At 32.7% G+C, this 26,988-nt stretch overlaps 8 protein-coding genes across 8 annotated transcripts; 3 read left to right on the top strand and 5 right to left on the bottom strand.

The window, feature by feature from the left end:
• Positions 1-16: 16 nt before the first annotated feature.
• On the bottom strand, positions 17-548 carry MONOS_9021 (histone H3). The gene has a single exon (XM_067879481.1). The coding sequence runs from the start codon at positions 499-501 to the stop codon at positions 91-93; it is 411 nt and encodes a 136-aa protein (XP_067728508.1). The 5' UTR covers positions 502-548; the 3' UTR covers positions 17-90.
• Positions 549-645: 97 nt separating this feature from the next.
• On the top strand, positions 646-1,805 carry MONOS_9022 (uncharacterized protein). Its single transcript, XM_067879482.1, has 4 exons — positions 646-754; positions 845-972; positions 1,025-1,519; positions 1,597-1,805. Exons 2-4 carry the CDS (start codon positions 864-866, stop codon positions 1,659-1,661), a joined length of 669 nt encoding a protein of 222 aa, XP_067728507.1. The 5' UTR covers positions 646-754; positions 845-863; the 3' UTR covers positions 1,662-1,805.
• Positions 1,806-2,331: 526 nt separating this feature from the next.
• MONOS_9023 (uncharacterized protein) lies at positions 2,332-3,399 on the bottom strand (the record flags this gene model as incomplete). The annotated part of the gene is made up of 3 exons (XM_067879483.1): positions 2,332-2,475; positions 2,568-2,690; positions 2,776-3,399. 3 exons carry the CDS (start codon positions 3,397-3,399, stop codon positions 2,332-2,334), a joined length of 891 nt encoding a protein of 296 aa, XP_067728506.1.
• A 1,963-nt stretch (positions 3,400-5,362) lies between these two features.
• On the bottom strand, positions 5,363-5,611 carry MONOS_9024 (uncharacterized protein; the record flags this gene model as incomplete). The annotated part of the gene is made up of 1 exon (XM_067879484.1): positions 5,363-5,611. One exon carries the CDS (start codon positions 5,609-5,611, stop codon positions 5,363-5,365), a length of 249 nt encoding a protein of 82 aa, XP_067728505.1.
• Positions 5,612-10,027: 4,416 nt separating this feature from the next.
• MONOS_9025 (uncharacterized protein) lies at positions 10,028-10,477 on the bottom strand (the record flags this gene model as incomplete). The annotated part of the gene is made up of 1 exon (XM_067879485.1): positions 10,028-10,477. One exon carries the CDS (start codon positions 10,475-10,477, stop codon positions 10,028-10,030), a length of 450 nt encoding a protein of 149 aa, XP_067728504.1.
• Positions 10,478-12,589: 2,112 nt separating this feature from the next.
• On the top strand, positions 12,590-12,955 carry MONOS_9026 (uncharacterized protein; the record flags this gene model as incomplete). Its single annotated transcript, XM_067879486.1, has 1 exon — positions 12,590-12,955. The coding sequence occupies one exon, from the start codon at positions 12,590-12,592 to the stop codon at positions 12,953-12,955; it is 366 nt and encodes a 121-aa protein (XP_067728503.1).
• An 8,558-nt stretch (positions 12,956-21,513) lies between these two features.
• MONOS_9027 (uncharacterized protein) lies at positions 21,514-21,795 on the top strand (the record flags this gene model as incomplete). Its single annotated transcript, XM_067879487.1, has 1 exon — positions 21,514-21,795. One exon carries the CDS (start codon positions 21,514-21,516, stop codon positions 21,793-21,795), a length of 282 nt encoding a protein of 93 aa, XP_067728502.1.
• A 3,651-nt stretch (positions 21,796-25,446) lies between these two features.
• On the bottom strand, positions 25,447-26,060 carry MONOS_17497 (uncharacterized protein; the record flags this gene model as incomplete). Its single annotated transcript, XM_067870422.1, has 3 exons — positions 25,447-25,643; positions 25,758-25,839; positions 25,953-26,060. 3 exons carry the CDS (start codon positions 26,058-26,060, stop codon positions 25,447-25,449), a joined length of 387 nt encoding a protein of 128 aa, XP_067728501.1.
• Between the last annotated feature and the right edge of the window lie 928 nt (positions 26,061-26,988).

The raw sequence follows: 26,988 nt of genomic DNA, 5'->3' as shown, positions 1-26,988 counted from the left end.
ACAAATAACCCTCTAACTTTAAAACAATCTGTTTTATTGTGTTTAAAAACACTATAAAAAACAAAAATATGATAACTTGAAATGTCAGAATTATGCACGTTCAGCTCTGATTCTTCTTGCTAATTGCATATCTTTTGGCATGATTGTAACACGTTTTGCATGAATTGCACACAAGTTAGTATCTTCAAACAATCCAACGAGATAAGCCTCGCATGCTTCCTGAAGAGCTGCAACTGCTGAGCTTTGGAATCTCAAATCAGTTTTGTATTCTTGTGCAATTTCACGAACAAGACGTTGGAATGGAAGTTTTCTAATCAAAAGTTCAGTGCTCTTCTGATACTTTCTGATTTCACGAAGCGCCACAGTACCTGGACGGAAACGATGGGGCTTCTTCACACCACCAGCTGCAGCTGCTGTTTTGCGTGCGGCTTTTGAAGCGAGTTGTTTGCGTGGAGCTTTAACGCCAATTTGTTTACGAGAAACTTGCTTTGTTCTAACCATTTTGAATTATTATTAGTTTGATAAAGATATATCAAATAATTTTTTGTGAAAGTTTTCTTTCAGATTATATATATAACGATAAGTATGAAAAGATCAATTTGTACGCAAAAGTGATCAATTGTCATTATTAATATATTATATTTTAGATCTGTTTCGATTGAAAAATGATAAACTGATTTCATTATGTGCAAGTTCAATAAACATTTGAACTTACTTATTTCTTATGCATTAAAGCATTGACTTTGATTTTAAGGTGTTTTTTCATTTTATTGATTTCGATTTTCTTATGATGTGAACTGTTTATTTAAAACAACTCAAAAAATTTTTTGATTCATTTGACAAGCTATTTTCAAAAGTTGTTAATGCTAACTCAATTGTATCTACTTGTTATTGCAGCTTCTGTGTGTGCTTCGACAAGAAAGCAACATTTGATGAAAAATGATACTGACCTGAACTCAAAACCTCTTTGCTGTTTACAGTTTCATAAAAACAATTTTCTTTTATTTTTATTTCATTTTTATAGGCTCCATGGGATATGGGTTTGGAAGTCCATATTTCCCCGGATTTGGCATGGGATATGGAATGGGAGGAGGAATGGGAAGCGGCTTTGGAATGGGAAATTCTTTCATGATGTATGGAGGAGGCTATGGTGCTTACGGAAGCGATCCATGCTGTTGCTGTTGCCCAACTCAGGCAGCGATGCCAGTTAGCTATAGCGTTGCTTCTGTTCCTGTAATGGCTTCCATTGGGTCATATGGTGGATGTGGTGGAATGAGCTCTTATGGAATGAGTGGTATGGGGATAAGCGGTGCGTCAATGTATCCTTCTTATATGGGAGGTTACGGAATGGGAGGTATTGGAATGAGTGGATACGGAATGGGAGGATTGGGAATGGGAAGCTATGGAATGGGAAGCTACGGAATGGGTAATTATGGAATGGGAGGATATGGAGCAGGAGGATATGGAACAACAGTCGCAACTGTTGCACTTCCTGTTACAGTTCAAAATACTTATCAGAGTTTGTTATTTTTTCTTTGTTAATTTTCTTTTTTCATTTATTGAAAACTGTATTTTGATTAATACAATTAAAATAAGCTGCCATGCCTGTGACAGTTGGATATGCTGCATCAGCAACTCCTTCTTGCTGTTGTTGTTGCTAATTAATAATCTATTGTGTTTTACTTATTATTTCTTCAAAATTTTGATGAAATGACAATTTTGTTTCAATATATCAAATCTTGATTTTATTCATTTTGACATACACTTTTTAAAAGCTTGATTGCGAATAAGCATGCACAGATACATTTTAGGCGTCTAATAAGCCAAAATTCTTTTATTTGATAAACTATGAAATCAAAAATAAAACATAATTTGTGGTTGTTTTGAAATTATTCTGAAAACTCAATCTTTGTTTTAAAAAATAGTTGGTTTGAACAGAGGATAACAATCACCAAATCATTCCATAATTATTCTCACATCAAGCGAAAGAAATTAATATTATAAAGTAGATTCACAAATTGAGAGAGAGCTAGCGAAACAAAAAATTCTTTCAACTCAGAACATAATTTGTTTTCTGATTTCTTTTTTATTTGAGAAATTCAATGCAAGGTTGGTGATGCGCGCATTCATATCTTGGCTCTGTATTTTATAAACTGCGTTCAATATTTTTTATTTTTTTAAAGTTGTATTTTAAAAAAGATTATTATTTTTTCAAAAACTCAAAAACTATTTGAATATTTCCAATGAAATGAAAAAATATTTTAACAAAAATCACATGTTCATGAAGTGAAAGTAATATTCACAAAAAGCAGACATAAAAAACACTTTTCATTAACTAACTTTCTCCGCAAAAGCCTCACCAACGTCAATTTCCTGCTTTTTCTCAATCGGTTCTTCATCAATCGGAAAATGACTTAAAGAAGTGTGACTCCTTGATATCGCAAGGAGCCGACTCGAAAGATTAAACAGTGAAGCCTGTGCTCGTTTTTTATTCAAAAAAGCAAAAGAAAATAATTTTTAGAAATATATTATGAAACATTGAAGCATGAAACTGCTTGATGGCAAACCCTAATTAATTCGGATGCGTGCAAAGTTTCAAGTTTGCTCAGAAATGTTGCAAAGGAAAAAGAAGGTGCAACAGATTGGCCCCACAAGCAATATTTGTTGAGAAGATCAATGGTATATTTTAACTAAAAAAGAATTAAGATGATTTATAAATAAGGAACAAAAAATGTAAAATAATGTAAAATAAACTTATATATAAGTCTATGATACCTCTCCTCCTTCTGTGCAAGTTAGATTTGCAGAAGTTATTGAATTCACAAGTTTTTCAAGCCCACTTTTGCTTGAAACAATAGCTTCAGGAAAAATCTTTTTTCGAAAAACTTTTGGCGCCTTCCTCATATACCTCTCTTCTTCGAGAGCTTCATTAACACGGAGCATCCAGGAATGTTCATTTGGACCTTTGTCAGTTTTCACCTTTTCTGCATTGGTCATGTGAAAATCGTCACTTACATCATGAAATTCTGATAAATCATCCTCGTGGGTTGCATTAGTCATGTCTCGCAACAAGTCATTACATTTTTCCTTTGTGTAGTGCACTTTTTCAAGAGGATTTTTTTGTTTCGAATGAACAATTACCGAATTGAAGATATTTGGTTTCTCGCTCCCTCTTTCATACAGGTTCTCTTTGCACTTTTGATCAATGGTGTTTGTTATGTCAATCAAATGTTTCGATTTCGTCTTCATCCAATTTTTTGAAGAATCAGGTGTTGAACTCGAAAATATTGAGGTTTTTTCATTATCCGACGTTTTTCCCTTTAGTTTTGATGCATGCAATTTTTTGACGATGGGGAATTTTGATGAAGATGAAATGAAATACCTCTTTTCATTATTCATGCTAAACCTTTTTTCCTGGCTTCTCGCAATTTGAGATATTTGAAATGACAATAAAAAATAAATTATGTACTCATTCCAAATTTCATGCTAATTTCATGATATTAAAATTACATTCTTTTCTTTTCTTTTGAAAAACTCATCGTTCACTTTCAAATAAATGTTTTCATAAATCAGCAAATCAATAAATACAAATTTCATTAAATTATTATATTTTATTAATGAAGAAAATTAAAAATTAAAGATTGAAAATTTTGTGAGATGGCATAATAAGCCTGGGTGACTTAAGACTTTTGTCTTAAGGAAATCTACTTTTGACTGACTTTAAAAATGCTTGAAGTCAAAAAGCATTTATATCTCATCAAAATTATTCAAAAGTTTAACAGTTTATCGTTCATACACTTAATTAAATTAAAGAAATATGAAAAATTTTAATTGAACATAAAATAATCGACACTTTTTTTATGAAATAAAGAACACGTTAATGGGTTTTGACCGGATCAATTTTTTGGAAATTGCCTAAGTCACAGACTGGTCGATCTTTTTTTGACTTTGTCAAATTTTTGTGTCAACACCCAACATAATTGAATGTTAAAATCATTTGAGTGAATTTCAGAATGCCTTTATGGATAAACATATTAAATGAATCGTTTTTTGATTGATTTATTCACTTTGAATAGCTAAAACACACTTTAAAGTGTATCTTCAAATGACCGGATTAACAAAATAAAGTGAAAAGAAAAAAGATGAAAGCATTCATGAGTCTTTTTCGCTTCCTTCAACAACTTCCTCCTGCTCTTCTTCTTCTGAAAGTTTTTCTTCGACATGTTTGACATATTCTCACATCACATTTTTCTTAGATAATTCTCATGACTTAATTGAAGATTCAATGGATAGTTGAACAGATGAAATAGAATGTGGCGTAGATGATGTGGAGGTGCTGTTTTCAAAACAGAAGATCAATTTGATTTCCAGTCTGGAACCAGAAAAGAGAAAGAAGTTTGTGATCAAGTGGTGTGTTCAATATCATCTTGCTGGGATACACGAATAAGACAAAGTTTTGAAAGAGATGTTACAACGGTTTTATCAAATCAATCGAAAGAGATCAGGGATTTATGCTTCAAACTGTTTCTGGAATTTTTGAATGAAGCACCAAGCTTCATATTTGAAGACGACATACAAAAGTTCTACGCAGAGATCACGAAGAAAGAACTTATTCTAACAATTCTCTCAAACATCTTTTTTTCATTTGTTTTATCTCAATGCAGCGAAGCAAGCTGCGAATGCGTCTTTTCAAGAACAAAAAGGATCTCTGGTGACAGAAGGCATTCTCTATCTTTGAAGCACTGAATGATTTTTTAACTATTTTGTCTTTTGACAAAAGTTTTTTCATTTCACAATACAATCAATTAATTTTAGAAAACACAATAAATCATCTGTTTTCTTTTTTGATTTTCACAAAAATATCAATCAATATTTTCATGAATATACTGCACATTTAAAAATAGTACTTGTGAAGCGTTAATATCAATGAGCAAATAAAAAGAAGAACATCTGAATGAGAAAACTGAAAGCAATATTCGTGATGGAAGAAAACGAGAAGGAGAATATGTGTTGCGTCTCTCGCTCTTTTCAATAAAATCCCACTTCTTTTCTATGATAATGTTCGAAGTGCTTTAATAGCTTTCAACATATCTTCTTTGTCATGCATTCTGTCTTCCACACATCTTTGTGAATATCTTTTCACTTTCTAAATTCAGTTATTGTTTGTTGATTTTTCAATTTTATTTTAACGCTTCACAGATATTTCCTATTCTATTACAGCATCTTTTCCTTCTTCACCATCTTCTTCTTTTTAACTTTCTTCTTCCCCAACAGAGCTATTGTCCTTTCACACACCCACTCCACCGATCGTTGCTATGTTTCCCCTCATCCCACAGCCAGTCATCCATCTCGTTTCATGAGATCAGCTGAAAGAGGATGTGCTGTTCACCATCGACGACTGCTTCTCTCTCGGCAAAGACGACCTGTCGCTTTTGAGGGCAGCACTCATCACGTCAGACATCATTCCCATTGGAATGGATGAAAGCACAACAAGCGATGAAGAAGAAGGTGTTGAAGAAAAAGAATAAATGAAACAGCAGAATGACTCAAGTGATAAATCGTCATCGCCATCATTATCATTGTCTTCTTCTTCATCTTTTTCCTCTTCCATTTCGTTTCTTCTCAGTTCATCAGTCGAATTCCAAAGCGGTGCGTTTCATCTGCCTTTTGTATCAACCACGCTTCACTCTCCAAATGCAGCACCTGATCTGTCCAGTTGTGGCTTTTCTCTCTTCTTTAATACTTCAACCCCGAATGACGAGATTGCTCAAAACAGGAATTCCAATGGCTCTTATTCGCTTTCCTCTTCCTCTCCTCCCTTTTGCGTATCTTCTTCTTTCTCTTCTTCTTTCTCTTCTTCTGCTATCTCAGATCTGTCACCTTCTCTCTCCAATTATAATTCCATATCTCCAGTAACATCTTCATCCTATTCGTCGGTTGTTGGATCACCTCGTGCTCATCCCCTTCTCTTTCGTAATGTTTCACGCAAACAGCCAGCTCCTCAACCTTTTATTCTTCTTCTTCATATTCCTCTTCGTATTCTTCTTCGTATTTGTTATTTTCTCCACACAATTCTTCAGTTTGTCACTTTCCTGTTGCTTTTTAACCTTTGCGCACTTGTCTTCTGTTGTGGTTTTAATCCGTTTGAGCACATTCAGCTGAGAGAGAGAATGAATAATGGAAATTGAAGCGGAGAAGTGGAAGCTGTGATGGACGATGCAGAGAGAGAATGAGAATGAGAAGGAGAAGAAGAGGTCGAACATTCATTTGCCATTTGAAAGGATTGCGAAGATTGCACATGTTACAACGAAGCAGACACACACTCAAATAAGCATAAAAGTCATTCATTGTTCCATATTGAAACAACAAGCTGCCGAAGATAGAAGGTAGTTGAAAGAGATACAAAGCGGTTTTCTGAATCATGTGGCATGGACTTAGCTCCTCCTATCTCGTTTGAGTTTCCCTGGTATCATTTCTCTTTTTCTCGCTCTGTTTAGTACCTTTCGCAGTTTGTGGCTGGCTCTCAACCAGCTTCATGTTCTTCTTCATCTTCGTATTCATTATCATCTTCTTCCTTTCATTCAAAAAACCCTCTTCCATCTTCTCGATTCCATTTTTTTTCAAAGTCCCCCAGGAAACAGTGCTCTTCATTCTCTTTCTCCTCTTCTTTCGCCTTCAAATTTTAATTTTTATTTGTAATTTTTTCCTTCATCAATATATTTCTTCGTTTCCATTTCATTTTTGTCTTTATCTCTGATGCAGATATCAAATGTGAAGAATTACATTCAGATGATGTGAATAAAGAAGAAGAAGAAGCGTGTGAAATGTTGTTGATAATTTGATGAAGATTTTGAAGGTGTTGAATGAATGAGTTGATTGAAGGTTGAAAGTTGAGAACATAAGTTTTAATTTTCATCAACGGAGAAATTCATTGAAATTTTCTTCTTCTGTTTCTTTTTCTTCTGACAAATAATAGTCTCTGAACCTTTTTCACTTTCAGCTCAATCTCTTTCTCTCTTTCCATCTAAAAATATGAAAAATTGATCGATACATTTTTCATTCCATTTCTTCATTTTTCACAAAAAATCATCTTTCCTCAAAAATAATTCTTCGCCAAAGCCCAATGCCAGGGATCTTCGAAATATCTTGAATTTCATCAATCTTCATTTCATTTTTCTTCCTTGCTTTCCTTATTCAAAGCGATCTAATCCTTCGTTCTTTCAGCATTCTTAAAACAAAATAATAATCACTTCAAAATAAATAACAACATCAAACCTTCTAAACATTTTAATAAGCCAATGTCTATATTTTATCCCATTGGAACCTGTTTTCTTCAATACAATTTCATTATTTCTTCCTTTTTCAAGTGTTTCATCATCTGATTCTCCATTTTCACTTTTACGTCTCTTCTTCCTGTGGACTTTCTTTATGAATTCGTTAAGCAAACTGGATATTCATCAAGGATAATAAGATATTCCACTATTTGTTTATTTTCGAAAATTTCCACTGATTCACAAAAAGAAAAACATTTATAGATAATAGGCAAATACAATAATATGCAAACCAATCAGCGTTCATATACTGCAAGCGTGAAATTGCAAAATTATTTTTCTCATATTGAGCGTTATAAGAATTATGGTTCACAATATTTTCTTTCTTTTGTGGAAAAAAGAAATTCATTATTAATTATTTCAAAAAAAAGCCATACATATTTATTCAATAAAATTTGTGTTTATTACCTCTTAAATCAAGAGAGAGAGAAAAAAAGCCTATTGACGCGAAAATATTCCACTGACTGACGTAACCGTCTATTTTTCAATCCGTCAACCAGGCCTATGGCATAATATCAAAATGAAAAATTTTCATTTCAAATGAGATCAACAAATTGAACATACATATGTTATTTCATTATTTTCATGTTTTACGAATAGGAAATTGATGATTTGAAAAAAGATTGAAAAATACAAAATTCAAAAAAATAATTTGTTTTTGGTTTAAGATTGAAATGAAAAAAAAACAATTAATCTTCGCTCCAATTTGATGCACTAGCATTACAGATATCTCATCGCTTGAAGTATTATCATCTTCTGGAACAGAAATTTCATCGATATCGTCAATATCAGGAACATCATTTTCGATTTCTTCTTCTTCTTCAATAATTTCTCTCTCATTTTCTCTTCCATAGACGATGTATCCCACAATATCCAAAAAAGAAACTTTCACCGTTTTTTTCACCATCCAAAAAGAAAGATAGTCTCAAATATATTTCTCCCTTAAGCCATGTCTAGAAAAAAAAAGATCTCAGATTCTGCCACATTCCTTTTGCTGCATTTGCACATGCATGCGTTATTGGATCCCCAAAATTCTTTGAACTATTGACTGTTCGATGAATATAACCATGATCCTTCAAGCTACTATAAGCATGTTATTCATCGCTCATTATTGGAGTTCCAGGATGAATATGGGTGATGATTTTTGAAATCATATTTTTTCGTTCAAAAGTTTCGGTTCAAAATTTGCCCTTGTGTATTTGGAAATGACAACAAAAATGTGAAAAGGCTTATGAAACACAAGTGCCTCTTTTTCTTGCAAAAACAATTATTTTTTTATAAAGTTGTGATTAATTAACAATTATAATTCAAAATCTCTTCCCAATGACTAACAACCTTAGAAAAATCTACAAACCGAAAAAAGATATGATTTTAAAATTATCTCCCATATATAACTGTGAAAGAGCAAAGTTCATAGAACTTCGATATTATGCTATAATGCCTTTTCTTTTGAAAATTCGTTAACTCTGCGAAGGAAGAAATGTTGCAGACAAGTTAATGAAAAAGTTCTCATTTGCAAGAGGCATCAATTATCTTTTCGAATCCATTGTGTCAAGAAGTTGTTTGGTACTTTCCACTAGAAAGAACAGTTTCGATTATTTATTTGGGTGATTATTTTTGAAAACTTCCATTCGTTTAATTATCGAATAAAACAAAAATTTCATATAATCATCTAATTTCTGTTCTCTCTCACGAAACTTCACCATAAAAAAAATAACAATAATTTCAAGTTTTTTCTTTCATCACACTAAAATTTGGTGAGTGGGAACAGAAATATGATCGAAATATGAAAAATTTGTTTCATTAAAAAATTAAGCAAATGAAAGTTTTTCAAAAAAATTAGCCACTTTTTTTATAAAAAATTTCAGTTCGTGAATTTATGTCAAATATTGATAAATGAAATCAGAAAAGTTATTGCTCCTAAAGAAGATCATTTTTTCATATAAATTATCTCTTTCATTTTAATTTGAACAATTATCTCACATTTTCCCTTAAAAATGAAGAATTCTTATTAAAAGAAATCAAACAATAAAAAAATCCACATACCGAAAATAGTTATGTTTATTAAAAGAATCACCCTTATATACTATTTATGTTTGTATATTTATGTATATTTATTTGAAAAAATTAAAAATAAATTGTCCAAATAATTAAATATACACAAATAATGAATCAAATTCACGAACAATATTTATTTTCCTAATTTTTCTATTAATTTCAAAAAATTCTTCCTTTTCATTTTCATTATCATCTTCTTTCACTTCGAATTTTCACTTTATTTTTTTCATTTCAACCAAAGACTCTAACTCATTATCTTCTTTTTACTCTGCTTCTTTCATTTCTTCAGAAGGATTCTTTTCATCGTCAACTTTTTCTTCTTCTTTTATTCCTAAATGTTCACTCCAATCATTCAAAAGCTTCTCATCAGTTATCAATTTGCCATTGAAGTCTAATCTGTTTGAATAAGTTGAAGGAAGATATTCAGATGTTTCTGGCAGCTTCATGAGAATCAATCCAGATTCAAAATGAAAAACTCCACTTGTTGCGAAGGATTTTTTAATTACAGCAGATGAGAAAGCGTGATGAATTGCTTGAGGGAGAGCATCCACAAATGCTGTTTTTTTATATGAAGATGTCGACGAAGACGGAGGATCATATTTTGTTTGAAGTTCTGTTTTGAGAACAGCGAAGACTTTTCAGTCAAGAGGCTGTGCGATATGTGTGCTATGAGGAATGAAGGTGACAACGTCGATACTTTCTTTTTGAAATTCTCTCCAGATTGTCCGATCTGCGCGAGAAATGTGTGAGTCGATGAGAAGCAAGCAGCGAGAGTTTTCCAGTGACATGCGCTTTCTGCGATCGATAATTCCTTGAAGGAGTGTTGTAAGAATGTACTTTTTGAATTGATTGCAGCCCATCCAACCACTTCCGTACGGACAGATATCAAGAGTTTGTGATAGGAGCGGCTTCATTTCATCATGAAAGCTCTTGCTAGGCCATAGAATCACAGAAGGAAGAGCAAATCCATCAGCAGCCACAGCAGCAACCAGAGTTGTGTTTGCTATTTTTGGTGGTTCTTTAGGAAATACTGTATTTTCATTTTTCGGATGAACCACGCTCAGTTTTAAAGTGGCTGGAACTCTCATTAATGAATCATCCATATTGAATATTTGTTATTTTTATTATATATATGGGTGATTCTTTTTGAAATCATAACTTTTTTTGAGGTGTTGTTTATTTTGAAAATTCTATATCATATGCCAAAAAATAAACAATCAAATGTCAAATGTTTATGAATCGTTTTTTAATCCAACAGTTGATGAAAAATTTTTATTGAGATTTTCAAAATTTCGCGTTTTGACTTTTCAGCGTTTCATTATCTGTATTCAGAAATTATTCTCAAACATAATATTTTGATAGAAAAAATATGATTTCAAAAATAAACACACATATATTCATGTGAATCGTCGAGCAATGAATACTAGGGCTGCAGAATACTTTGGCCCGACACCGAAAGGTTATAATCATCCAAATTTTTTGAGAGTGCTTCTTTTCAACTTTGGATTGCACTTCACAAAGTATTTGGCTGTGGTTATTGAAACATTTTCATAAAGCGAGTTTTTGTCATTTGAAACGTTTCATGAATTTTTCCTTTATATTTGTTTTTGTGAATTTCTGATTATAAAAGTGGAACAAACCAGTTTGCAAACTTTCCAAATGGGTGATTCTTTTTGAAACCAAAATGATGATCAAAAATCGAAAAAATAATTTGTTTGTGGAATTTATTGATCAAAAAGAAAAATTGATTTTTCAAAATTATGAAGTTTTCATTATTATCACATGTATATTCTTTTTCATTTATTCCGATAAAAAAATGAATAAAAATGAAGTTGAGATAAATAAAACTGTTCCTATTTTTCATCTGAATTAAAAATACATTTTGAAAGATATTAAATTTTTGAAGATAAACCTTTGCGACATCTGAAATAGAAATAGTTCCTGTAGGTCGAAAGAAATAACTTGTGTCGAAACGTTTTTTTTTCTTTTTTTTTTTCTTTTTTCTTTTTTCTTTTCTTTTTTCTTTTCTTTTCTTTCTTTTTTTCTTTTTTTTTTTTGTCATGTGTATGTTTGCCTACGTTGACCAATTCGATTGTACAAAAACAAATATTTTTTTAATTTGAAGTTTTTAAGAAAAAAAGCTTTCTTTTGCAAAGATCTTATATGCTATAATAATAAATAAATTCTGCCTCAATATGGGTTTGATCAAAATTATTTGTTGTTTAACTGATGAATTGTTTAATATATAATGTTGTAAACAATGCATTTTATTAATTATTATTACATATATTTTTTTTCGATTGTCTGTTTTTTATTTTCTCGCTCACATCATTTTGTTCTCAACAATATTTTTTCTTTTCAAACAATAATTTCAATTTCGCGCTTTTAAATAAATAATCAATCTAACAAGTTTGAGAATTTTTATCATTTGCGAATTTCATGAGTGGAGGCTGATTGTGCATAAATTAAATAAAATCAAAATAAAAATGGTTTGTGAAAGTTTGTTCAATTTCTAATTGTTTCTGTTTTTTCATTTTTTTTGTTTTTGAATAGACTTATATTGATTTTGTGAAATAAAGGCAATTTCAAGATGATGATTGCATAAATGCAAATTATTTCTAGAAAAAATTAGATATTTGTGCTTGAAAATTGTGTGAATTATAATAAGTTTTTACAATTAATTCTTCACTATTATTACAACTCTTTCATTTGATGAAATATCAAAGAAGAAACGAAAAAACATAAACAATTATAGGACGATACATTTAAGATGGATCAGAAGGTGTTTGAGATGAAAGAGAAGCAGACATTGCCCAGGTGGTAATGAAGGAAAGTTGATAGGGATGCGAAGAAGAAGAAAAAGGATTGAAAAAATAAAGTTTATGATATGTAGATTTTGCTTTCAAAATCATTTGAGCATCTTCTTATTTAAAAGAGATCTAGAATATGCAACAAAAAAAGTGATTCCAACAAGATTTCAGAATTGGCATTAAAAAAATAGGCAGATAAAGAAGAAGATATTCAGAGAATGAGAACTCCTTCACCATCAATCCCATCGAATTTGTCTACTGATTCAGATACAACGTTTGTCCGAGGAGAGGATCTGTGTCCAACTACTTCGTTCATGTCGAATCTGGGATGCGATGGCATGTTTTTCTTTTCATGAGAAGCAGATTGTTTAATTGAGGACTTCGCTGTTCATGATGCTCCATGGAAGGAATGAGAATGAGATGAAGATTGGCACTCTTCAGGAAATGGAGAAGATTGGAGCTCAAGTTCTGTTCTGCGTGGCTAATATTGTGCTTCACTCGTTTGAGGAGGAAGAGGTTCAACTTCTGTCATTGGCCAATCTGGATCCTCACATTGTATTATTCTCGGAGCACATGGACAAAGCTGCTGCATATCGCTCTGAATGCTCTTCAGCTTCAGACATTTCGTGCGCATCTTCAGACTCCTCAATTGTGTCATCAACATCTGATCGCTCATCAATGAATAAGAAAGGGAAAGGCTCACCAACATCATCATCTTTATTTGAGGACAAGGATAACATCATAAGGAGTTCTTAATATGGAAGGCATGAAAGCAACTGAATTCCACAAAGAAGCATGAAACGAAAATGTCAGCTTCATTTTCTGTTGGTGTCATTGAATGTGTGTGTGTGTGTGTGTGTGTGTGTGTGTGTGTGTGTGTGTGTGTGTGTGTGTGTGTGTGTGTGTGTGTGTGTGTGTGTGTGTGTGTGTGTGTGTGTGTGTGTGTGTGTGTGTGTGTGTGTGTGTGTGTGTGTGTGTGTGTGTGTGATGTGCAGATCACATTTCAGAATCGTGAAAAATGCAGTTTTCCTTCAGAAGAGCATTAAAATCATCAAAGTCAAATCCAGCTGTGCACATTGCATATACATTGCAAGAAGGGACATTTTGAACACGAACAAAACACAAATGAGTCAACACAGAGAAAAAAGGTGTTCAGTATAAAGATGTAAATGGGTGATTCTTTTTGAAAAGTCATAAATGTTTTATTTTCAAATAAAGTTAATTTTCATTTTTTGCTCAAATTTCAGTTAACTAACATCAAACTTCACTTCAATCAAATCTATTCATTGATAATGCTATTTTAAACATTCTTGAGGAGATCGGTGAGCTGAAACAGAAATTTGAGCAAAATATGAAAATTTAATTTTGTTTGAAAATTTAACATTTGTGACTTTTCAAAAAAAATCACCCAAATTATTTTTCTTTTTTTAATTCACATCATGTTGATTTATTTTGAATAAAAATATAATGAAATAACTGTTTTATTGATTATGTTAGGAACGTTTATTTAGCAAACATGATAGCATGAATTTCAGCTCATAAAATCCATCTTTTCGTTATATCCGATGAGAATATAAGTCTTCATCACATTACTTCGTATTCAAAAAGTCTGAAAAGCTATTTAAAAAACATTTGTGAATAGCTGTGGTTTTAATGATCTTTTATAAATCTTTTTTTCTTTAAAGTGATAATTAGTTAATATATGAATTTCCAATTTCTCAATAAAATCAGACAACAAACAGTTGGTAACATAGCCACAACCAATATCTTCATTGGAGAAAATCGCTTAACGGGTTCCCTAAATTGAAAGTTATTATTATAACGACAGCTTTTCAATTCGGGACAATCAGCATCCATTTCAATGAATTAATTGAACTTTCAATAATTTGTGAATTAACAAAACCTGTTGATATTAGCTAATTTTTCTTTTGAATTTCTAAGAATTATAAACTGTCTTTAATAACTCGAAGGTTCAACGAGAAAAGGGTGAAATTGTCCACAGCCAAATAAATTACAATTAAGTTTTCGACACTTTTAAGAGTAAGTATTAAATGAATCAACCTTCAAAAGCAGTTTTCTCAAAAAATAATTTTCCTGTGTTGAGAAAGAGAATAGTTATAACCTCATTATAAAAATCAAATAAATATTTTTGTTTTCTCGATTTTCTTCATCTTCTTGTTCATCGAAAACAGATGGGGGAAAAATGAAACAGAATGATGATTATTTTTCAAAAGATGGAACAAAAAACCTCTAATTTAATTTAACACAACTCCCATTCACTGCACAAAAATGATGTTCTTTTTATAAATCCTGCATAAAACAGTCTTTTTGTAAATTTTTGATAAAAAAAATATCTCTATAAATTAATGAGGTCATTTTAATCGATAGGTTCGACAGAAATATCTTTTTGACAGACTGATCTTTGTCTTTGACTGATCTCGCCAAAGATCTGTCGATTTCCCATTAAAATGTTTGGAATATTTTTATCGGTATATAGTTTATTGCTCATGAAAAAGAATCAAGATGATAAAATAATAATATTTTACAAATAATGAGAAACAAATAATAATTATATTGTTTTTTCTTTCATTCATAAAAATTATTAAAACTGTTTTTCTGCTCTGTCTGTCGATTTATCGAAAGTGTTTTTAAATGTTGGTCTGTCGCAAAGGTTTATTTGAAGAATAAACATTTCGAATAAAGATTTGTTTTCGAAAGGAATCACTTATGCTTATAAATAATGATGAGATAATGATTGAATAGACTTATGAAAGAATTTTCATTAAAAACTCATTCCGAAAATAATTAATGATTAAAAAAAGTGATAACTGAATGTTGTAGGAGTATTTTATTTTTCAAATTCAACACATCAAACCCGATGAGTATTTTGGTGATTATTTTTGAAATCATAACTATTTTCGGAGTGTGAATAACTTATTGGTTTTTTGTCATTCTCTCAAAAGAATTTATTCTTATGTTCCATGTTTTACATTTGTTACAAACGCCTCTGTTTGAGATAAAAATAGAACTCAATAATCTGTTTGTTGAATTTCCACTTTTCAGTATTCATTCAAAAACATGAGAGACAATTATCCATGGAAAAAGTCTGATTTCAAAAATAATTACTCATTTTTTTTCCAACAAAATATCTGCATGCAAAATAAAAAAAGAAATGAATATTCATCATTTGCGTTCATATATGGTTTATTTTGTCTTTTCGATTTTCTCAAAAATTTCTATATTCCAATTAACTCACATATGTTAAAACAAATAATTTCCGATTTTAATTTAAAAATTTCGATCTAGAATTAATGTTTTTTCATTTTGGAATATTTTTGGAGAATTTTAATCAACAAAAATACAAATAAAAATTCGAATAATCAGGATGAATGTTTAATCTTTTCGTTAAAAAATTTATTTCCAACCTTTTTTTGTTTCATTTTGAAAATATATGAAGTGGATTCAAATCAGTTTTTGATTCAAATAATAAATAAATAATCTTCCAATCTGCAATTGCAGACAACTTTCTGATCCATAAATTGTCCAAAGTTTTTCATCCTAAAAATTGCAAAAAGTATTTCAATTTTTGAATCCAGATCAAAGACTTGTTTCTTTTCCAGCGAATATTTCATTCAAAGCATTTTATTAATGATATCATTCAACAATATTTTCTTGTTGTTTCAATTTGTTTCATTTTTTTTTTCCACTTAAAATTTCCACACATCACTCATTTTTCTGTTTTTGATTGAAACATGATAATCAGAATAAATAAATATTTGTTATAAATTTTCGAAAAAATGAAAACTGAACATGAAGTCATTTCTATTTTTGATTTGTGTGAAGTGCTGAAATGAAAGGAATATTTCTTGAATCTGAATGAAAAAGTTAGAATGAATAATTTTTAAGTCATTCAAATTACCAAATATCCACAATGAATATTCATTTTAACATTCAATAATCAATGCATTATAAAAAGTATATATTTATTGGTTCATAATGTTCTTTTTTCTAACAAAAATGAAAATTTGTCTCTGAAATTGAATTTTTTTAAAAAAAAATATGAAATGTGAAAAAAAACGGTTCGAAATAAAGTTGGAAAAGAAAAAAATACATATTTTATAAATAAAGAGATTTTTTATAATGTTATTGAAGTTTCAAATATATGATTTTGAATATTAGACCGAAAAATTGCATGTCAACAACCAAAACATTAAAACATCATTATCTTTGACAATTTTCACAAATAGGAAATATTCTAGTGTTTTCTCTTCATCATTAAATTTAATAAAACAAACACTTCTGGTTATTTTTTAATTTTCAATAGGTTTGCGTATAGCTGCTGGAACGGTGAAAATGAAAACGGTCAAGGAAAAATATATTCCCAATAAATTTATTATTTAATTATTGTATTAATTATAATACGAGTGATTGTTTTCGAAATCACATTTTTTCTTTCAATATTTTTGGTTATAGTATTTTTCTATGAATTTTAAAAATGCGTATAGAGAAGTTGCGAACCATTAAAAAAGATTTTCTTTTTCATGATAATAATCTTAAACATCGTTATTTTCAAACAATTGTCATTTTTATTATTTATTTTCTCATATAATTTTTTTTGATTTAATTTTTTTATTTTATTTTTTATTTTATTTTTTATTTCATTTATATTTATATTTATATTTATATTTATATTTATATTTATATTTATGTTTTTATTTTTTATTTTTTTATTTTTTATTTTTATTTTTATTTTTTTTTTTTTTTTTTTTTTTTTGTGTGTGTGTGTGTGTGTGTGTGTGTGTGTGTGTGTGTTAATAATTTTTCTTCAAGGTAAATAAATCTTTGAAGAATCAACACCCACCAAAAAATTTTATGATTTTTCAAATAATAACTCAATTTTTTTATTACAACAAAACGCTATAATTGAATGAATGGAATTGGTTAATGTTCAGGTTCAAAGTTTAAAATACAATACAACTATGTTGATGTTATTTAATCAATTTTCCTTTTATTAATCTCGAAACAAAAAGATGGAGAAAATCTGAAAAAGTTCGAATCATATCAATTTGTTTGAGTCACATCCTTCTGTTTAAATGATGGAAGTTCGATCCACAAATATAATATTCATTTAATGGGAAATATTGATCCGTTAACAAAGTTTGTTTTTTCGCTCATGTCTCAAATATCATTTCTTGAGGTTTTGAGTTCCATCGAAAAGCGAAATGCAATTTCAGAACACGTTGAAGTTGAGAAAAATGTGACAAAATAATTTGTCAATGATTTAGCAAAACAGTTAACAAGTGAACCAATATATCATTCTTCTACACAGATTTAGCTCATATTGAATTTCATCTTTTTGTTCGACTTCTGAGCGATGAGATATCTCTCCGCAGAGGAAATGAAAGAGCAGAAAATGCATTCAGAGATCAGTTATTTCTTTTGACGAATTTTTTTTCATTATTGCTCTTAAACATTAACTAATATATTTGTATCTTCTCACTATCTAATAAAAAATTCAAGAGTTAAATTGCTTCACTCAATTGTTTCCGATGTTAAAGAGCCACTTGCCCTTTAATTTTTGACATTTAAAGAGAATCGCTTAATCGAAATGAATGATGTTGATATTGTTTTGGAATGCACTGCTTTTCCAATGAACAGGACAGGTGGTAGTCTGATGAATATTCAAAAATTTCACAAGTGCAAACATCACATCTATTGTGTAAAGGTCGAAGTCGGTGTGAACCCTGCTGTTGGAACAGCCTGCACAATAAGTTCTGTTCATACAGGGTCCACTCATGATTTTACAGTGTTTAAGGAGCATTATCCGTATTTCAAAGATCAACTAAAAGGATCGAAAATTCTGGCTGACTCCGCCTATATCTGTGCAAATCCAGAGCTTGATGTAATTATGACGAAGCCTGAATGTACTCAAGAGTTGGCATCGTTAAGAGTTATAGTAGAATGGTTTTTTGGAAGGCTCTTGACGCTATTTCATTTACGGAGGCAGTGGCCTTTTGAGCCTGAAAGAATATTAGATTGTTTTATTGTTGCCTGTTGTTTAACAAATTACCATATTTTGAGAAATCCTTTGACTACTCACGATCTGGATGCAAATCAACGTTTTTTGATAGTCTGACAGGTGAGTCTTTGAAAAGATAGAAGGCAAAGAACACTGCAAATGAAAAATACAGAGTAAGGATGAAAAACAGACTCAATTTGAGTCAAGTTCCTTCACCAAGGTTAACAATACTGCTTATGCAGGCAGATAGTGTGTTTTTTATTTTCAAACCCATATTGTTCTTTTTCATGATATTTATTCTTTATTTAACATTTATATGTTATCACTTTTCACTTTCAGATGATTAAGAAGATCATCAAGAATAAAAGGAGGAATGGATGGAAGAAAATGTTTTGAAAGAAATGAAAAAGAATGTTTTCTTTGAAGAAAAATAGAAAAGAGATAAAAAAAAACTGAAAAAAGAAAGTGGAATGATGAACAAGGAAAGAATAAATCACTATCGTCGACATTTATATTATGTCCTAAACCAATGGATATCAAATCGTTTATTATGTGTGAAACACTATTACTCAACCTCTTCATCAATATTTTCTTCGAATTCTTCAAGTTAACATCAACCCACACACCCACCTTTTCAATTTGGGTAATTCTTTTTGAAAAGTCGTAAATGTTTAATCTTCAGATAAATCAATAATTTCACATTTTTGCTCAAATTTCTGTTTCCACTCACGAAATTTCTTCAGAATGAATGAAATAGCATTATCCAGAAATATATTCCATATTAGTGAAGTTTGGTGAGTGGAAACAGAAATTTGAGCAAAATATGAAAATATTGATTTATTTGCAAATTAAACATTTGCGACTTTTCAAAAAGAATGACCCATTTATTCTCAAAAAAAGTGTGAATTTGAAATTATTTCAATCTCCACTTATCATTAATTATTAACTTTTTCAAAAACAAAACATAAAGCTTTAAATAATGAGTCCTTGAATTTTATTTTAACTTTATTTAACAAAAAATTTAAAGGAAAATACTGAAATGCTTTATAATAAGTAATAAACAAACAAAAATTGAAAATTTCATTAAGAAGAATATTTTTTTCAACAAATGTATATATTCAATCGATAAATTTATCAATTTTATAAAAACAAACATGGTAATTCAAATTAATGTTGAATATTGTCGAATTCTGTGTTAGGATATCTGGCTAATATGTTATTTTCAAAAGAAGAATCAATATTGAACATATGGAACAAAATATTTAACTTCAGGCATTTTCATTGAAAAATTATGCTCTTTTCATTGACTTTTTTATATCAAAAAACACAACAAAAATGGGTCCATTTTTTGAAATTTGTGAAATGTTAGAAAACTTAATTTTTTGATTAAAACGATGCATGTTTAAGGATATGAAAAACAAATTTTTTTCCAAATCTGAGAAAGTGAAAAAAAGTAATGAGAAAAGCAATTTTTTTTGTGCTTTGTGCAAAATAAGCTTGAAAGTCAGAATTTTCCCCCATATGAGTAAAAATAATCCAAAAAATTAGATTGACTCATTTTCAGAATAAGATAGAAAAACATGATCGAATGAATTCATTATTAAAAATATTTTTTGTGATCGTTTTTGTTACACCTTTTTTATTAAATTCATAGTGAAAGAATCAAAACGTTTTGTCCATGAATTTTTTTTGTTTTTGTTTTTGAAAAAAAGAGATTGATGAATCCCATAACAAATGACAATTACACAACGTTTAAGTTCTAATTGAACTTTAACGAATAAACCTGATAAATCCAAGTTGTTTAAATTACTGCTGAAACATTGTTTCTCATTAGTGATGATTTTCAAAGAAGGTGTTTTGCTTTTCTTTTTTATTATTTTTTTTATTTTCATTGGTTGTTTTCGATATTAATATAGGTGAAAATTTTTGAAAAATCACCACAGATCAAAAAATTCAATCCATAATTATTTATAAAAAAAAATTTCTTTGCAAGTTCAGCCTTTAAAAGCAAATGTTCGCAGAATAAACTGGACATGAGAACTATAGAATCATGTTTATCGATAATTTGAACAGCTCGTTTTTTATTGTATTTTCTGATCAGAATAAATGCAATATTCATTGAAATTGACACATGCAAGAAGAGATAGATTTTCGTAGATAAACTGTCCGTTATTCTTTTTTAAAACCAAACTCATATTTCGAAGCGTAGTAATTTTAGAATGTTTCAGTTAATTTTAATTTGAAACATTCGCATTTTGTTTATTTCAGATGGTTTGATTTTTTTATCGTTCAACATTTGTCTTCACTATTTATTTTAATTGCAGATAAACAGACTGAAATGATGGATTCAAGAATTTTTCACCAAAAATCTGTATCCCAAACATGAAAATATGCAACAACAATTAACTGAAAAGTTCGAATTCATTTTCTTCTTCTTCATCCTACTCATCCTTAATTTTTTTTAGAATAAAATTTGTGAAGGTTATTTGAGCGGAAGCAGAATTTGGTTTAGGCTGTTAAAAAAAGTTTTTTATGGCAGCAAAAAGGAAACGAAGACGAGACAGATGGGTTTTGTGAGCAAAACAAGGCAATATTTGGAGAAGAAGAAGAAAATTTGAGAAGAATGATTATCATTAAAAGAATAGGTTTGCTTATTATGATTATTTTTAATTTCATAATTTGTTATTATTTTTGTTGAAATTGGAATATTTTTTCAGGGATATTTACTGCGAATATATGCCTATAGAATATGGAAAGAGAGGATATTAAATGCATTAAAGAAGTCAGAAAATTATAATTGAAGGGTGTATGGCAGAATGAGAAGGAACAAAAATTGAAGCGAATAGAGGAGGAGGTCTTTGATGGTTTTGGAAGGCGTATCTGGTGAATCAAGTTAAAAGCAAAAAGAGAGAGCAGAAAAATTGATGATGCAGCAGAAGAAGGAATTTGGCAAATGATTGAAAAGAAAAATATGTTTATAAGAAATTTGAATGAAAGAGATGATTTGAATGAAAAGGAAGAAAATATGAAAAATAAAAATAAAAATTTGAGGAATTTTTGAAAATGAGTCAAGGGAAAGGGAAAAAAGAAAGAAAATGAAGTAGTAGAAGAAGAAGAAGTATAAAAAAAAAAGGATATTGTGATGGACATAATAACTCCGATGAAAATGAAGGAGGAGAAATGGAAGGATCGATCATGCCCGATGCACACCCAAAGGACAGCAGCATATTGTTGATTGTCAATTCTTAGCAATTCAGAACATGTTTTTGCTGTGCCGAAGAAGCAGATACTACTGATGCATGACAAGACATTGACTCCTCGCTCTCTCCCTTGCTCTGCCACTCCAAAGCCTCGTGGAACTGCTCCACACGCTGCACATTCACCGGCAGCACCCCCAAAGCAGATTGGCCTTCCCACCTCGTTCGCTCTCCAGCTGCCGCCCAACGAGCTGCACCAGCATCATCAAAATCCGGAACAGCACCCACAGCCGATTGGACCAGCATCAACACTTCGAATCAGCCCTGTCCCTGTGGATACCACAGAAAGCACTCTCACTCGGACATCCAGCACAAGTTAATTGTCTTCACAACTACGCTGTTCTGTGACAGGAATAGATGAGATCTGCGATTGGCAGCATCTCTAAAATCTATATGTATCAGACACAGCGTGAAGAAGCCATTGCGCAGGTCCGCCTCCAGCACAACGCAAACGACGAAAGACAGTTCCGCGGAAGCCTGTTCTTATCGCCTAAGATCTTAAGCGACAATGCCTGCGGTGTCTGTGGATAACACACACAGAGAAGAGGCTCCATATCATCGTTCGCGATACCTCAACTAGTCACGCCCGATGACAAGGGTGAAGACGAAAAAATCGATGCATTTTCTTAACATTTGGAGTCATACAGAACCTTTCCTCCTCTTTCAGCTTCGCTGCTTCCACTAGATCGAAGTTCGGCAAGACCATTAGAAACACAGATAACTCTTCCTCACCTTTTTCAGACTGCAGCTTTCTAAACAACATCGAATAGATGTTCTAGAAGAACGGCAGCGCGTTTACCGTGAACTCATCCTGCATAAACTTCCCTAACAGGCAACACCTCCACAAAGTCCTTCCAGAACAGTTCCACCCCGAAGACAATCGTCCACCGCTCCACCTCGCTCTTCTTCTGCACTGTGTCCTTCTTCTCCATGCATATGCGCACAAAGTTCTCAAACTCCTGACTTAGAATCGCAACTCTTGCAAAGGTCAGCTGCGATCTTGTCTCCGCATATTCTTCATGATCGTTGACAGCGTCTGCATTAGCGAAGGTTATTGCACCTTCTTATGTGGAGTCAGCAGCAGCTTCACTGGAACTTCTAACAATGCATTCATTTTCTTTTGCTCCTGCTTCTTATAAATACAAGCGCCATCTGCTGATTCACAATAACCTTCTTGAATAGAGCCTTCTGTACGCATATCGTCTGCTCCTGCGTCATTACAGCGAAGTCAGCATCTTCGTTTCATTCTTCATTTTGCTAATCTTCTACCGTTCAGTTGCATCTGCTCTTCCACCACCGCAAACACTCTTTCCCTTTCCGATGTTTGCCCCTCCCACAACATTCTCCTTGTTCCCAACTATCACAACAACATCATTTCAATTGATATCCTGTTTAAGCATAAAAGAACTCCAATCACCGATGTTCGCTGCAAACTTCTCGTGGCACTTTGTACACAGATCAAACAGCAGAATTAATGAAAACGAAGACGGAATCTCCGCGACATACAAAAGCCAGAAAGATGGAATGGAAAGCGAAAACCACAAATTATCCAGCTTAATCTCGCTTTCACCACTCACCTGCTCTATTCACTGTATTCAGCGCTTATTCACCTTCTCAATCCATTCATCCATTGGCTCCTCTTTCTCCTTCATCATTGACAGCTACTCATGCCGCTCCTTCACCTATGCGTTGCACTTTCATCTTAGCTTCAAAATTTTCCTCTTCTTCATCTGGGTTATTTCGTTCTTCTCGTTCAGCTGCTCGACCAACCCGCTCTTCTGCTTCTGTATCCTCTCGTTACATCGAATCTTTTGCAGCAGCATAAAAATTTCCGAATAACTTTTCTCCTTCCTCCGGCACTGCAAGTGCAATTATTGCAGACTTCAAAACTTCACCACACATTCTCAGTCCCGCTACCTCCAGCATCTTCACCTCCTCCTCTTCTCCACTTCATTCACTGCAACCCTTTGCACCATCACTTCATCATCCAGCTTCGCATCTGCAAGCCTTTGCTGCAGTGGTTGTGACATCAGCCGCCCCTTCACATATAGCATCAGCGATATAGCAAACTGACCATAAATTAAAGTATGATCATTATCATTCACCCCGCAAATATCCGCTTGCTCCATAACTTCGTGTCTGCAGTCACTACAAGCGATAGAAGCAGAGTAACTGGCGTGACAAAAAGCATTGTAGAAAGCGCACAATATAACCCCTCTGCGTCTGCAGCACTCTCAGAAACAGCTTCTTGTGTTTGCATCCACTTCAGCTGCAATAGGCACCACAATCCGTAGCTGTCTCTCGATGCGGTTGATCGCTGCTTCCGATGTGAATGACACAAATATCACCTTGGCATACGAAGGGTCATAAGCAAGAACAGATGATTATCCAAATAAATGCACAAACACATCGAGAACCTTGATCTCTCCGCTTTTTCGCCTTTATGATGACAAAGCTGTTCTATGAGCTGTACGTATTGAAGAAGATGAGAAAAGTTAAAAAAAAACGAAGAAGTCAACTGCTATATGAATAATAAGAGATGAAAAAAACAAATGATTCATTCCCACTTCCTTTTCTGTATCTATCTGGGTGAAAATTTTTGAAAAATCACCACAGATCAAAAAGTGATACCATAATATTATTATTTTGAAATATTCTTTTATTCCAAAATGCTTTGAGCTCGTTTTATCGATGGAAAAAACCACATTCGAACATTCCATGATAATGTTTGTAAACAAAAATTAAATTTGAATTTTTATTGCATATTTTGATCAAAATAAATTATGATTTTTTTGAAATAAACTCATGCAAGAAGATTTGAATTTTCGAAGAAAACCTGTTCATAGCCTTTTTTAAGGATAAAGTGATTTTTCAAAGGACGGTAATTGTGGTGCGTTTCAATTGATTAGGTTCTATATTTTTTTGACATTTTGTGTATTTCGGATGGATTGAAATATTTATCGTTGAACATTTTCCTTCACCGTTTATTTTTTGGAAGGAAAATCAACATTGATAATGGATTTCGCAATTTTGCCAAAAATCCGCATCTCAAACATGAAAATTTGCAACAACAATTAACAGAATAGTTCGAATTTATTGTCATCAGCATCTTCTTCTTCCTTGTCAATTTTTTATTTGAATGAAGCTTGTGTGGTTTTTTGAATTGAAGTTCACCAAGGATATTAAATAAACGATTTTTGGGAGCAGAAGGGAAGCGAAGACGAGTAGGATGGGTTTTATTGGTAGAACAGAGAAATATTTGAAGTTGGAGAAGAAAGTTTGCGAAGAATGATCATTATTAAAAGAATATGCTTGCTCATTATAATCATTATTAATTTCATCATTTTTTATTATTTTTGAATTAGGATTTTTGTAAGAATGTATAATAACAATGAATGAACATGAAATATAAAAAAATAGCACGTTTGGTGCTTTTTTATAATCAGGATATAGCAAACGAAATGGGCATAGAGGAATGAGCCGGATGAAATATTAACGCAAAGAGAAAAAGATATATTTTCCAATGTTTTGAAAGACATTTGTGGTGAATCTTATAAAAAACTAAAAATAAGACCAAGGAATTAATGATACAGCAGAAGAAGGTATCTCGTGAAAATAATAGCGAAGAGGTAAATGTTTCTTGGAAATATGAATGAAAGAGATGATTTGAGTAAAAAGGAAGAAAAAGGGAAAAGTGAAAAAAGAAATTTGAGGGATGTTTGAAGGAAAGTCAAGAGAAAGGACAAAAAGAAAGAAGAAGAAGAAGAATGAAAAGAAGAAGATGGAAAAGAGGCGATTGCGATGGAAATGAAGGAGGAGAAATGGAAGGATGGATCACACAGGATGCACACGCAAAGGACAGCCGCAAATTGTTGATTGCCAATTATTTGCAATTCAGAGGATGTTTGTTCTGTGCCAAAGAAGCAGATACTGCTGATGCATGACAACACATTGACTCCTCCCTCCTTCCCTCACTCTGCCGTGCCATCGCTTGTGAAGCAGCTGCACACGCTGCACATTCCCCAGCAGCACCCCAAAGCAGATTGGACGTCCCACCTCGTTTGCTCTGCAGCTGCCGCCCCACGAGCTGCACCAGCATCATCACCATCCGGAACAGCACGCACTGCTGAATGCGCAGCATCAACACTTCGATTCAGCACTGCACCAGCTAGCACCACCGAAAGCACCTACACCTGATCATCCAGCGCTGGCTGACTGTCTTCACAACCGAGCTGTTCTGTGACAGGAATGGAGGAGATCTGCAGTTAGCAGCATCACACACATCTGGATGTGTCAGATGCAGTGTGAAGAAATCGTTGCTCAGGAACGCCTCCAGCGCAGACGCAAACGACTGCAGACAGCAGCTAGACAGTCAGTTACGTACTAGGAAGATCCGCAACAACAGTGCATGTCGCATCTGCGGATTGCACACACACAAAAGACACTCTTTCTTCGAGAATGTGAACCCTCTGCATACTGCCCCTGGCGATGATGACGATGTTGATGATGAAGTCGATGGGGCGCCATTGTATATCGCATCATACAGCGCCTTCATGGCCTCCTTCCGCTTCTCTGCATCAGCCATGTTGTAGTTCTTCAAATACCTCAGGAACACATACGCGTTGACCTCTCCCTTCACCGAATAAAATCACTTAGACACCCCAAAAAACATCTTGATCTTCTTTTCCAATGCCCCTTCAAGCACCGTGTTGAATGACATCAAAAATGACAGCTCTTTTCAAGAAAAATCCTCCAATGCAGACACATTAAATGGCTATATCAAAAGAAAGAACTTCCGGAACAGCTCCAATCCGTTGATCATATCCAACCGCGCTGTTTCGCTCTTCTTCTGCGCCGCATGGTTCTCCCATGGACACATATACACAAAATCTCCAAACCTCCCAGTCGGAAGCACAATCCCCGCCTACCCAAGACTTCCCCCGCTTTTATATGTCACGATCTTGTCTCCGTATATCCCCCGTATCTTCTGTATTGTTCACGCTAGCAACAATTGCAGCACTGACAACAGCAAATTCAGCGGACGCTGCACAGATACAGACGATTGTAGCTGGTGTATCATCTGAAGTACATGTACTGTTTCAAGCTCCACCTGCGTCAGCTACTCAGAATCAGTTTTCATCAGCCGCTCCATCACCGTCTCCAGTGCTGGCGGAACCACCACAGATGCCCCAGACAACCCTGTCCACGTTCAACCCGGTGACTTCTCAGGCCACTTCGACTCTTCCCGCTCTTTCTTCGGATCATCGTGCGGTGACAGCGGAATCTCAGACAGCGCGATCGCACTCTTTCTTTTTCCTTTTCATCATCATCCACATCCTCGCCACATTTTTATCTGCTCCATCTTTCCTGCCCATGCTAAAGTTCACATCTCCACCTGCTCCTCCATCTTCTTCACTTACCCAACAAGCTAATGCACTGTCTCTTGATTCTTCACCTTCATTTTCGTTAGTTCCACCTTTTTTTCTACAAGTGCTGCATACTGCTTTTCAATT

The sequence above is a fragment of the Monocercomonoides exilis genome (genome assembly GCF_001643675.1).
Source record: "Monocercomonoides exilis strain PA203 chromosome Unknown scaffold19-1596985, whole genome shotgun sequence".
NCBI classification, from domain to species: Eukaryota; Preaxostyla; order Oxymonadida; family Polymastigidae; genus Monocercomonoides; species Monocercomonoides exilis.
The sequence above is the reverse complement of the archived record's forward strand: the minus strand, read 5'-3'. Positions and strand labels throughout refer to the sequence as shown.